Source organism: Miniopterus schreibersii, assembly GCF_964146895.1.
Source record: "Miniopterus schreibersii genome assembly, chromosome: 2".
Classification (NCBI taxonomy): domain Eukaryota; kingdom Metazoa; phylum Chordata; class Mammalia; order Chiroptera; family Miniopteridae; genus Miniopterus; species Miniopterus schreibersii.
Window position 1 is genome coordinate 20,717,500 of NC_138102.1, and position 13,049 is coordinate 20,730,548.

Sequence of the window (13,049 nt, forward strand, 5' to 3'; positions counted from 1 at the left end):
GGCAAATGTGATTGTCCCCATTTATAAACGAGGAAATGGAAATGCCTGGAGATCAGCGTGGCTTGCTCAAGGTTATGGAGCCAGGGTAGATCCAGCTTTTCAGCCCACAGATCATTGTTCATATTAGGCTAAGGTCATTTAGTCCTTATGACTGAATGAAACGATCAACATGTGGCATTTAAAGAATTGGGCTCTCTCAGCATATTAGCATTTCTGTATTTTTTTTTTCTAGGGTGACTTAAACAAACTGAGTGACTTAAAACAACAGAAATTTATTTTCTCCCGGTTCTGGAGGCCAGAAGTCCAGAATCAAGGTGTTAGCAGGGCTGTGTTCCCTCTGAACGCTCTAGGAGAGAATCCTTACCTCTCCCAGCATCTGGGGGCTCCCGGCCATCCTTGGCTTTGCCTGGCTTGTAGCTGTGTCATCTCATTTCTGCCTCCATCATTGTATGGCCTGTGTGTCTGGGTGACCTCTTCTGTTCTCATAAGGACATCAGTCATAGAATTTGGGGTCTACCCTAAACCAGTATGTCCTCACCTTAATTTAATTCCATGTGCAAAGACCCTATTTCCAAATAAGGCCCCCTTCTGACATTATTGAACTCACTGCATTTCTCAGAAGGGTTGAAAATTGAGCTGTGCAGGTAAAGCACAGCTCCCCGCTGCCCCTCACGCCCCATGTTGGATTATCCCTCGCAGCAGTCTAGCCAAGTCTGGGGAGAAGGAAGATGGGGCCTTGCAAGTTTCATTTCACGTTGCGAATGAGATCCACATGGATCTGCAGCCTCAGAGGACACGCTACAGGTGGATGGCAGAGGGCACACCTTTAATTAGGCCTCTGGGATATGGACAGACCAAAAGGATGACCTTGTTTTCAAGCTTGGAGCATAGTTTTTTGTTGAGTTTGTCCTTCACAGGCTGATTCAAAATCTTTGGCAGGGGTAATGGTTTTGGAAAGGTGCTGGGAGGCTGATCTGAAGCAGCCCTTGCTGCAGGGGCATGAGCAGTGACTACCAGCCCTTCTCTGGGTGGATGACAAGATTCTGATAGGCAGCACAATAGTCCAGCTTCTATGAAGCTTTTTCTGGCCACTGTGAACTTAAAATTTATGTCCCTATTTCTTTGCTGGGTTCCAAGGATTCATTTGGGTCATTTGAGGAGAATTCCTGCTGTTCCATGGTGATTATATCACTAAACACCCCAGCAATATTCAGCATTCCTAAGGAATTTCATCTCACAGTAGCAAAACTCAGAAAGTTAGAAAGGGTGTCAGGCAGATAGGTAGATAGGTGTAGTTAGCACTGAAGAGTCAGGCAATCCTTGGGCAAATTGCTTCATTTTAATGAGCTTTTGTTTACCTCATCTATAAAATGGAGAAAATAATGCCTACTTGATAAGATTGCTGGAGATTAGGGAAAATGCAGTAGAGTTTAGCTCATTGCTTGGCATTAAGTGGAGGCCCAAAGCAATGAGAACTGCTGTTCTCTCTCAACAGCCGGAAGGAAAAGACAGGGTGGGTTTGTGGCCCAGTCTGCAGAGGTGGTGGGCAGAGGTCACCCTTGTCTATGTAAACTGAGTTTGCAGGCAAGAAAGGGGGGGGTGTCTCATCTTATTGAGGACCCAGCGTAATTAATCACAGTGGTCTTACTCCTTTGAAAGGACACCAGATGGAGTGGTCCTTGTCCCCCTGAGCTGTGAGCTCTTGAAGGGTCTAGATTCTTGGGTCTTTCTGACTCCCTAGGCTGCAGAAGAAGCAGAAGAGGGTGCTAGCTTTTCACATGCAACCTTCAGTTCCTTTCCCGGCAGAGCCGAGAGCCGAGTTCTCGTGAGTGAGAAGCTGGGTGATGCTGTGGACACCGCAGCAGCTGGGAGTCAGGGCTGGTCTCTGCTTACTTATTAGTCAGTCACTGCTTTGGCTAAATGACTTGAGTATTCTGGGCCTCTCTTTTTCTTACAAAATGAAAGGTTTCTTCAGAGTTTGCAGACTGTTATAAATGAGTGAACTGGACAAGGTGGAAGAAAAACAACATAAATGAAGATAAATGCCACCTGCTGCGTGGCCTGGGTGTGGGGGGAATGGTAGGGATGGTGGCAAACTGAAGAATGTATTTCCCCTCTAAAGGGCGAGCTGTGGCTGGGCTGGAAACTTGGATTTTTATGTGAAATATCTTAAATTTTAAATGTAGACTGAAACACGTACTGCATAGGACAAACAAAACAGTTTGGGCAAAGTCTGCCTTCGGGCCAGTTTGCAACGTTTGGCCTGTGGTCTCAAACGAACCATGAAGGTTCTGTGATTTTTGATCAGCCGTAGTGAGGAGCAAAGATGGCTCACTCTTCAGAAAGGGCTGTTTGTACATGGCAATGCCATCTGTGAAATGTTGATTTAAAAAATTTTTTTTAATACTTTTGCATTTTTATTTGTGTTTCTAAAGTTTTAAGATGTATATATACTATCATTTGATAACCACAACTACTCTACGACATAAATGTTATTTCACTTTCCATTTTACACAGGAGACAGTGTAGGCCCAGAGAGATTCAAGGACTTGCCAAAAGTCACTCGGTTAGTTAGTGACAGATCAGGGGTTATACCCCAGTCCTTGGACTCCAAAGCTCATGCTCCCTAATTCTGTACCATATGCCACATGCATGTTACCTGTCCCCCTACTAACATGCTTTCCTCTGTCTTCACATTTCCGGTTCCTTTTCACCCTCCAGGTTACCATTTGCATGTCTCCTCCTCTGGAGACCCCCCCCACCCCACCCCTGCTAGCCACTGTTTTAAGCAGTTCCCCTGCTGCTGTCTGGCTCAGCCTGTTTACTTGCCATGATTTGTAATTATTCTGATTGCTTTGTTATGCAGTTTTTGTCAGTCTCCCCTACTAGCATGTATGTGCCATGAGGGCAGGATATGTGTCTAAATTTGCTGTTTCATCTTTAGTCTCTCGCCAGGGAAGGGCTCAGTACATTTGTTGAGTAAGTGTGTACTGTGTGTGTGTGTGTACAGTGTGTGCGTGGGGGGGCGGGTTGCTGTCAGAGTTCTTCATATTCAGCTATGGATCAATGGAAGGCTTGGGGAGGAGAGGGGTGTCTTAGTATAATTTAGTACATTAGCTTTTCTCACCCCTCCCCATCCTGCTTCTGATTCCCTGCTTCCCTACGCTTCTGCTCCTTGTTGACCATAATACCATCATTCTTCCCAGGTACCCAAAGTTGGGAACCTGCCCCTGACGACTGAAGTTCTCAAAAGCCTAGCAGTTCCCCCTGCCCTAGAGAAGAAGCCACAGGTGGCCTATAAGACAGAGATCATCGGAGGGGTGGTGGTCCACACGCCCATCAACCAGGTGCTGGGGCCTGGGGTTGTGAAGGGGTCTGGTGGGGGGAGCGGTCTGTAGTGTCCCTGGTGTGACAGTGATGTGCACAGAGGACTATACTGAGGACAGGGTGGATGGGAGTGAGGGAGCCAGTGCAGATGGGGTGGGCAAGAAAATGCAGGGCCCGGCTAGACGTAAGTAATAGTAGTGCAGAAATTGGGGCTGCTGTAGCTTGAAGCTGAGTGGCCAGCACGGTTTGAGACGAGCACCTGTAAACCCCATGAGGAGTGGGGCTTAGGAAGGCACGTGAGGCATCCTTGCTCCTCTGGTTTTCCTTCTGTGTCCTTCCCTCTCTCCTGGGTCTGCCCAACCTCCCTGAGCCTTATGTGAAAGCACTCGGTACAATGCCTGATGGGAGCAAAGGAAATGTTTATTTTCTTGTTTAGTTCTTTGTCATCTTGGGCAAAGAGGCAAGAGATGACTTGGCCAGAGGGAGTCGGGTAGGGGTGGGGCAGGGGGTAAGGCTGTACAGGGGTTGAGAGGCAGGTGCTAACCCTGACACTGTTTCCTTGTAGAATGGTGGGGATGGGCAGGAAGGGAGTGAGCCAGGGTCCCATGCCATCCTTCGGAGGTCTCAGAGTTACGTCCCCACGACAGGCTGCCGCGCACCCACTGGGCCACCCCTCATTAAGAGCGGCTACTGTGTGAAGCAAGGCAATGTGGTGAGTATCAGCCCTGGGGCTGGAGAGGTCTCTGGTGACTCCTCGGAGCTAGTGGGTGTGGGTGTAGCAGTGGGGAGAGCCTTCTGGAAGAAGGAGCTGCAGTGTTCTGGGCCACCATCCAAACCCCGAGGGGCTTGGGACCACAAATTCATCGCCCCCACAAGTCAGAGGCATTGCCCTGATAGGAAGAAGTTTTGCCCCAACTGAATGTGGGAGCCCAGCTTCCAGGGGGCTGTGACCCTGGGAGCTGACAATGAGAGTGCCCTCCAGAAAGCTGGGGCCTCGTCCTAATATCCCGCTCTTTATTTTTTATTTCAGCGGAAGAGCTGGAAACGTCGCTTCTTCGCACTCGATGACTTTACCATCTGCTACTTCAAGTGTGAGCAGGTTTGTAGTTGCGCTGGGCCCTCTGAGAGGTTGTGAAGGGAAGAGGAACATGAATGACCCCTGAGTGTGTATATGGGGGTTGCATGCACAGAAGCGTGAGCACACACAGACTCCCGAGGTGCCTCTGTCCTATCTCTGTCCATCCTGTGTGCTCATATTACAGTGCTATTACAGTGGCCCGAGCTTCCTCCCTCCTGTGCAGTGCTGTTCTGTGGTTAGAGCCAGAGGGCATCTTCTTAGGTTTCTTTTTTCCTCTCTTGATTAATTTGAGACTGCCTTGTTTGCAACCTGATTTTAGCCGACCATTTCTGTTGAGAGAGGTACGTCAGTCAGTCAGCTGGTCTGGGCCGTGGCATTGTGTGGACAGCCTCGTTTACTTACCTATCTCTCCATTTTTCCCCCAGGATCGAGAACCCCTGCGTACTATATTTCTCAAGGATGTCCTTAAGACACATGAGTGTCTGGTCAAATCTGGGTAATTGTCTTTGCTTTTTTTTTTGGATCAAAATCCTCATTTGCTCTCTGAAATCTTCATTTACCACCCTTCTGTGGCTCTGTTCAAGAGTCTTCTTCCGGGCCTGAGGTCTCGTGGCTGAATCACCACATCCTAGCTGATGTGGATGTGAGGTCACTGGGCCTAACTCACCCTCTACCCATTGCTTTACTCTTGCTCCTGAGAAGATGAGCCTGTATTATTAGAAAAATCTAATAATTTTCTGATGGAGAAAAAGAAAGAGTGTGGGAACAAAGAAGAGGGTGGTGCTGAGATGCTTCTCAGTGGTAGTTAGGTGCTCATCCCACAGGAGGATTGGGGCTCAGAGGGGCACTCTGCCCTCAGTCACTCACTTTGCAGTACTTCTGGTCAGCTCACTGCTTATGCCAGTGCCTCCTCCCTGAGTTTCTTTCTTTCTTTTTTTTTTTTAAAAAAATATTGATTTTTAGAGGGAGAGGAAGGGAGAGAACTAGAGAGATAGAAACATCAATGAGAGAAACATCATCGATTGGCTGCCTCCTACATGCCCCCTACTGGGGATCGAGCCTACAACCTGGGCATGAGCCTTGACCCGGAATTGAACCGGTAACCTCTTGGTTCATGGGTCTAAGCTCAACCACTGACCCACAGCATCCAGGCCTCCCTGAATTTCTTATGTCTTTTCTCTCCCTTTTCACAAGTCCCTGATACCTCTTCACACAAGGGTGATTCACAGCAACTCTGTCACTCCCACTGGGCAGGAAGAGGAGGTATTTTTAATGTGTTCCTCTTTCCACTAGGAAATGGTTACCTTCTAAGTGTCACGGGTTGTGGGATGTTTTGTGGACCTGGTAAGGGCTCTCCTGTATGCAACACCAAAAACAGATACTCCTAGAACTAAGCTTGAGAAACCCAAGGGCATCTGGACATCTAGAAATCCTCATTTTGGCCCTGAATCTGCAGTCTAGGGACTGTCCATCCCATGGCTGGGGCATGTAGAGCCAGCATCACCAGGGAATCTATCAGCAGCAGGCGGACTGCTCTGGAATGAAGGTGTGGCAGGGTCTTGCATGAACACAAAGGGCTGTGTGACCTAGGGAAGCAGGACTGAAGCCCTGCACTGGGACCTGCACATGGAGCTGCAGAGCATAGAAGATCAGGGAAATTCCCAGTGACAGTTCATCATTCGTGAAAGTAGTTGGAGATGGGATTCCAGAAGTGTGGCTCCAGAGGTTGATAGTGGGTAGAGGAAAGATTGGGCATGACCAGATCCTCAGAAGTGGTTCCTGACCCTAGACGGCATGTACAGATTAGGCATGTGACCACGTGGGCATGTTGGAGCAGCTCAGAGAACCCAGATAAGGTTTAATCCAAAGAGTGCTTTGTAATTTGCCTAAATCTCTGACTGTCAGAGTCAGACTGAACTCTGAGTAAAAGAATAAAGGGGGTTGAAGATACCGGAAGGAAGTCCCCAAGCCTAGGCCTGTGAGACTGTGTCCTCTCCCTAACCCAGGCAGAGGGCTTTGGGGCATCTGGGTCATGAACCAACATTTGTTGAGTTGAATGGAAAGACAACATGTAGCCTGAGATGTGAAGAGGGTGGGGGTTTCCCCCTGCTTTGCTTTTACCTCCTCAGTGGTTGATTCCATGATTACATTCTGTGTGCAAGAATAGTTTCAAAGGTTAAAGCATTTTAGCTGGAAAGTAAGAGCTATCTCTACTCAGAAACTCAGAAAGTGATAAAAATAGTGAAATGCGTTTCAAGTGTCCACTATATGACAGTGCCGTACCAGGTGTCTTATATACTAGCCTGCTAATGGAGGTTCTTCTCATCTCCATTTTACAGTTAGGGCACAAAGGCTCAGAAAGTTTTAAAACTATTCCTAAAATACCTTTCTCCAAAGTGGAGTCGAGATTTGGCCCCAGGTCCATGTTACCCTGTCCCCTTCCATGTGGGTGTTTAGTCTCATGCTCCTCTGCCTGGGGCCCATGTCACTGGCCAGAACCTACCATTTCAAGTCTTCATTCACGAAACCAACTCCACCTCTGATCAGTCCTTTCTTGGAATTTTTCTAGCTCTTGGCATATAGCACGCACTTTAACACGAGATTTTATAGTGTAGCTTTTCTGTTGTTTTTTTTATTGGGAGGGAGTTAGGTCTTTCACTCCTTATATATCCCCTACTATGGATACACACACATTTAACATTGGAAATCGTTTCACCTGATTTGAGGTTTGTCACTGAGTACCAGCTACTTCTTGCCTTCTCTGTAGAAGTCAGGATCCCTCTTTCCAAACTCACACCTAATTTGAAGCATCTTAAAGTTATCTACTCTCTCCTTCCTTTTCTCCTCTTTAGTGCTCTGTCCCCTCAGCCCCGTGGAATGAGGCACAGAGCAGGAATTTAAGGAAGCTGATGGGTTGCTGCTTGGGTGGAGGAAGGGTTTGGAAATGAGAGATTTGATTCCCTTAGGAGAGGCAAACAGTGGAGTAATTAAAGCATAGACTCTGGAGTCAGACCTGCGTTCAAATTCTCACTCTGTCATTTACTAACTCCGGTACCATGGACAAGTCATGTAGCCTCTCTGAGCCTGGGTTTCCTCCAAGAACAGATTGGTGGTTGCCAGAGGTGGGGAGTGGGGGTGGGTGAAATGGGTAAAGGGGGTCCAAAAGTACAAACATCCAGTTATAAAATAAAAAAGTCCAGGGGATATAATGTACAATGTGGGTACTCTGAGACTATAGTTAACAATGCAGTATTGTATATTTGAAAGTTGCCAAGAAAGTAGATCTTAGAAGTTCTCATCACAAGAAAAAAAATTTGTAACTATGTATGTTAATGGATGTTTATTAGGCTTATTGTAGTAATCATTTCACAATATAGACAAATATCAAATCATTATGTTGTACACCCGAAACTAATAAAATATTATATGTCAAGTCCCCCTCTCTCTCTCTTTCTCTCTCTCTATATATAGGGTGTCCCAAAAAATGTATACACACACTTTGAATAATTATAAAAGCAGTGTTTATTAAAATACATTTCATTTTCAAAATTGAGCTATCAGCTCTTAAAGTGTGTATACATTTTTCTGGGACACCATATATGTGTGTGTGTGTTTGTGTGTATATCTATATATCTATATATCTATATATCTATATATCTATATATCTATATATCTATAGATATATATATATAAAATAAAGTTTTTGTCTATTTGATTCTTAAAAAAAAGCACTCAAAACAGTGCTCTGCACAAAGCTCATCGTACATCTTAGCCACTAAAAACAAAACCCACAACTGTAGGGGGTGTGGGGTATGGCCGACAGAGAGAAAGAGCTTGTATCTTGTTAGAGATGGTGGTGGTGATGTGTATGTGGGGGGGGGGGGGGTTCCAGGGGGATGTCAAAACCTCCCGAGACCCTCTAAGGAGTGAAGCCAGAGGAAAGCCCTGTAATGTTTCGTGAGTCAGAGGCCAAGGGAGGAATGTCCTGAGAGCCCTCTTTTTATGGTAGAGGGTTCTGACCATTTGGTAACTTTCTTTTTCTCTCTCTAGTGATCTCTTAATGAGGGACAACCTGTTTGAAATCATTACAAGCTCCAGGACCTTCTACGTACAGGTAAAAAGCTCACTCCAAGACTCTGATGTTCCATTTCTGTGAATGGTATACTCATAGGCCTCGCCCTTTCCTGTGCTTTCTCTTTTATTTCGTTAGAAGTTTCTTGTTGGTAAATTTAGCCCCTGAAAGTCCTTCCGAGTCCCATTTTATTCTAAACAGGATGTTTGCCGAAAGCTTCCCAACCATAAAATAATAAGAGCAGGTTGAGTGCTTTACTGGGGAGTGTGAGTGTGGGCCAGCTGCTCTCAGCTGCTGGGCGCCAGCTAAGCAGAGAAAAGGAGAACTGGTCAGTGGTTTCGCTTCTCCTTTGGAGGGTATTTATAAGCTCCGCCCGTGTGTGGTCATCACTGTGTGCGGAAGGACAAAAGCACAGAGGCCCCTGTGCAGGCACCAGGTGCACAGCCCAGCTGCACAGAGAAACCCATTGTTTGGGCTCTCAGAGGCTTCTCCCCTCCACCCACAGCTTTGGAGTTCTCCCAACTTCTTCTAAAATCATAGGCGCTGGAAAGGCAGGCTTCCAAGCAGGGCCTCGACTTTCTGGGCCAAGTCTCTAGCCCAGCCCTTGCCTTGATTCATGCAGCATCGTAATAATGCTGCATTCTAGCATTAAGATGATCATGGCCTGTGTTGGTTAAAATGAGGGGGCTCCTCAACCAACATTTTCCAGGGGTCCCAGTGTCCTTTCTTCTGTATTTCAAGTGTCACTCTCCCTTCCATAGGGGTCACCCTCTCCCCCATTTGTTGGGTAGCAGCTCCAGTCATCCCCTCTGAGCTGGTTCCCCTGCCAGAACCCAGCAGACAAGCTGGAAGCCTTAGCCATCTGTGGGTTCCCTTCATTCAGACAAGCACTTGCCATCCTGGAAGAAATGAAGTAGGGAGCTGCGGAAAGCGTTGTGGAGGTGTGAGAGCTGGCTCCATTGCCATTTAGGGACAAAGTTTAAATTGTAGGTGCAACAAAAGTATTTCCAAGTCTGGCTTTTGACAGATATTTGTAGAATATCTTCAGATGCTGGGCATTTTGCCTCATGCTGGGGACATTGCATTACACAGAACAGATTCTGAACCAGAGAGGGAGAAAGTCCAGTACACAGGCAATTAAAACAATGTGATGGGGCGAGGGAGGGGGTGTTGTATGGATGAACACAAGGGAGTTTTTAGGGCAGTGAAACTATTCTGTATGATACTGCAATAGATGCATGAAATAGAACTTTGCAGCACAAAGTGTAAACCTCAATATATGCAGGTTTGCAAAAGCATTTAGGAGGTCAGGTGGTCCCAGCATGGAATGCGGACTATGACAAAAGAAGCTAAATTATCACTAGTGTGAGCCTACTCACTGGTGGGTTAGGGGGATAAACAACAAAAACAAAAACAGTGTGATGAATGCTACCATTAGACTGAGTAGTCATTGCCATGGGAACGTGTAAGAAGGGCACCACCCCCAGTTTCAGGGAGTCAGAGGAGGTTTCCTGAGGGAAGATATATCTAGTTGAGTAAGTTGGGGGGAAGAGAGGCCCAGGCAGAGCGAACAGCACATGTGAAAAAAGCCTGGAAATTAAAAGAGCTCAGAAAATACTGGAGGTGGGAAAGCAGATACCCAGGGCCCCTGACCTTGTACATTGTTAGAGAGTTTCTCTTTTATGCTGAGGGTTAGAGCCCCTGGACGTTGAACTAGGGGAGTGACCCAGTCAGAGCTGCCTTCTAAAAATATCGCTTGGGCAGGTGCTCTCACTTTCAGGGCCTTGTTTTCCTCTTCGGTATAGTACAGATGATAGCCCTCAACCCAAACCCCTGCAGTGAGCAGTATGCCTGGCCGTGAATTGCCTGGCTGGGTACAGTGTAGAGGACTGATGAGAAAAGGGGAAAGACAGGAGGTAGGCCAGTTTGAAGGCTATTGTAATTAAAAAAATTTTTTTTAATTAACTTTTTATTGATTTTAGAGAGAGAGGAAGGGCGAGAGAGAGAGAGAAACATTGATCGGCTGCCTCTTGCAGCCCCCTACTGGGGATCAAGCCAGAAACCCGGGCATGTGCCCTGACTGGGAATTGAACAGGCAACCTCTTGGTGCAAGGGATGACACTCAACCAACTGAACCACACTGGCCAGGGCTATTGTCCTAATTTAGGTGAGGGATAAAAGGAAGCCTGAACTAGGGTGGATGGACAAACGTGGAAAATGTAAAGGCTGTTAAGCGTTCCTTTCTAGTTCTTGATGGTTGGTTGGATGTGGGGTGAAAGGAGAAAGGAGCGGCAAGGGTGGCTGAAGGCAGCAGGCACTGTGGTAGTAGGAGCACGGGTGGAGGGACTGTGGGAAACAGGCAAGCCTTGCAGAGATGGTTCTGAATTTACCATGTCTCTGGGACATCCAAGGTGACATGATATGAAGGCCCTTAGCAGCCAGCACCTGGCACATTGGTGCTACTCAATAAGCATTGTCAAGCGAATGGTCATGCTGGCTGAGAGTTAGGACTCAGCTTTGGGAAACACGAACTCCAGCAACAACAACAAACACCTTGGAAGGGTTTCGCACCATCTGCATGAGTGTGTGCACGTTTACCAGAAGCTCCTCATCACTTCTATCCTTTGCCTTCTGCTCCCACGTTTCTGGGCTGAAAGAACACTCGCATCACCCTGAATAAACAAATGGGCGAGTGGACAGGTCCGTTTGTCAGACCTAACTCAAAGAGGAGTCCGAGGTTAGAGAAGAGTAGAGATTGAAAATCATTAAAAATATGTATTAATTTATTTTAAAATGGCAACTGTAAACTCATTTATGTTAAGACAGGTACCATTTTTATGAAAAAGAACTATATTTCTGAAACAAAAAAAGCAACAAGAGTAGCATTGTTTTTTGTTCTCGCAAATCTCTCTAATGGCTGGCTTAAGAGAAGACAGCTGGGCTCTCACACCTGCCTCCGCATTCTGTGTGCGGCCATATGTTGTTCTGATTGAAGAATATGAAGAAAATCTGGCCCCGCACAGATGTGTGTTTGGAAAAAAGGGAATATTTTAGTGGCCTTTTCAGATCATTGTGGATATTCCTCTTTCATTCTATACCAAAACTTGGCACACGGTAGGTAGTTTCTTTATGTTTAGATGCAGTGTGGAGTCAGAAGTCAGTAATAATACACTTTCATGCTCCTACATTAAAGTTCGTTGGTCAGTTTTTCCCTCAGAGTGAATCCTTTTTACCAATGCACGGTTTTGTAACTGTGTGCGTAGGTCACTTGGAAAATCGTGGTCTTGTTGACATATTTTATTACATAATATAAAAAAATCACATTTGTCAGTATCACCGTCAGTATCATCAACAAAGTATGGAAAGCTGTCAAGCTCATGGGGGTGCGTGTAAGTTTTCCGAAATTCTGATTTTTGCTTTGAAAGCTCAGAATTCATCACGTGCAAGAAAATACTTTCATGGTCTTCCTCACATAACGAGCTCATTTAATTCAGTTTTGAAAAAGAGTTTGTCCTATACCTAAATCTGAATAAGTTGGACTGACAGTTTTTCTGTCAGTCATTTGTTTCGAGGTAAAATCGTGTTTTATGAAGAAAGTGAAAGAATATAGTGACTATTCATACAGTTTGGTGCCAGCAGTTTTGCCACCATGCCAGAGGGGCATTCAGATCTGCTTCCTAAGGTTTCATGCTCAGTCAGCCTGTTTCAAAGAACCATGTATCCGCGGTATCTAGAGCAGGGGAGATCTATGTAGAGAAAATAAACTCGTTGGACAGGAGAGAGACTTGGGCAACAGAATGGGGCTGGATTCCAACTACTTAGGTGTTGGTCATTTACCTTCTTGTCACATGTGTGATCTCTCACACTGAAGTATTTCTTTTGCGTTAATAAAAAGATACTGTTTATTGGCCACTTTGATATTCTAAGGCACACTGCTAAGCTATTTACAGGCAGCATATTACTTCACTCTCAGCAGTTTCTGAGGTCATCTCCACTCTACAGATGAGGAAGTGGAGTGTCTGAAGCTAAATTGTTTGAGATCGTAAACCTGGTGAGTTACAGAAGCGATTTGGAGGCACCAGATGCTAGAACAAGGTCTACTCTTTTGTGCTGTTTATAAGCAGCCTGGTGCAGAACCCAAGATGCAGAGCGTAGTCCAGCTCTGAATTGGGGAGGACCAGCTTGGGGTAACTAGGTGCCTTGGCAGATGGGTCATGGTGACAAAGATCCAGAATCTGGCAGGAATCAGGTATCTAATCTTGTGATGCCGGCAAGCTCATCAGCAGGTAGACGGTTCTCACTTCTGAACAAGGGTTCGCAGTGAGATTTTAGTCTTTGGACTACAAAGCAAACAAGGTTTCCCCATTTCCCCATTTTCCAGTCAGAAGGTCAAGGGTATTAGGTAGCTCATCAAGAGGAGGATTAGTTGCTTGAAATGAGAAATGTAGTGCAGTCTGGTTTTGGTAACTTGGCTTAAGCCCAGTTTTCAGCATTAGAGGGCTGTGTCAGCACAGGAGTAGCACTGAGAGGGCTCACACGGGAATGAATCGCAGAGTGTTGGGCTAGGACTCT

The 13,049-nt window shown here is 46.1% G+C and overlaps 1 protein-coding gene across 3 annotated transcripts in view; it reads left to right on the plus strand.

Annotated features, from left to right (window-relative positions):
* Window positions 1-13,049, plus strand: part of PLEKHA2 (pleckstrin homology domain containing A2) — a 69,056-nt gene that overhangs the window by 48,485 nt on the left and 7,522 nt on the right. For all 3 annotated transcript variants that reach the window (XM_081129346.1, XM_081129344.1, XM_081129345.1), the window contains exons 6-10: window positions 3,207-3,347; window positions 3,893-4,039; window positions 4,358-4,426; window positions 4,831-4,901; window positions 8,456-8,519. In XM_081129346.1, coding sequence (XP_080985472.1) covers window positions 3,207-3,347; window positions 3,893-4,039; window positions 4,358-4,426; window positions 4,831-4,901; window positions 8,456-8,519 — 492 coding nt within the window. The remainder of the gene's footprint in view (window positions 1-3,206; window positions 3,348-3,892; window positions 4,040-4,357; window positions 4,427-4,830; window positions 4,902-8,455; window positions 8,520-13,049) is intronic.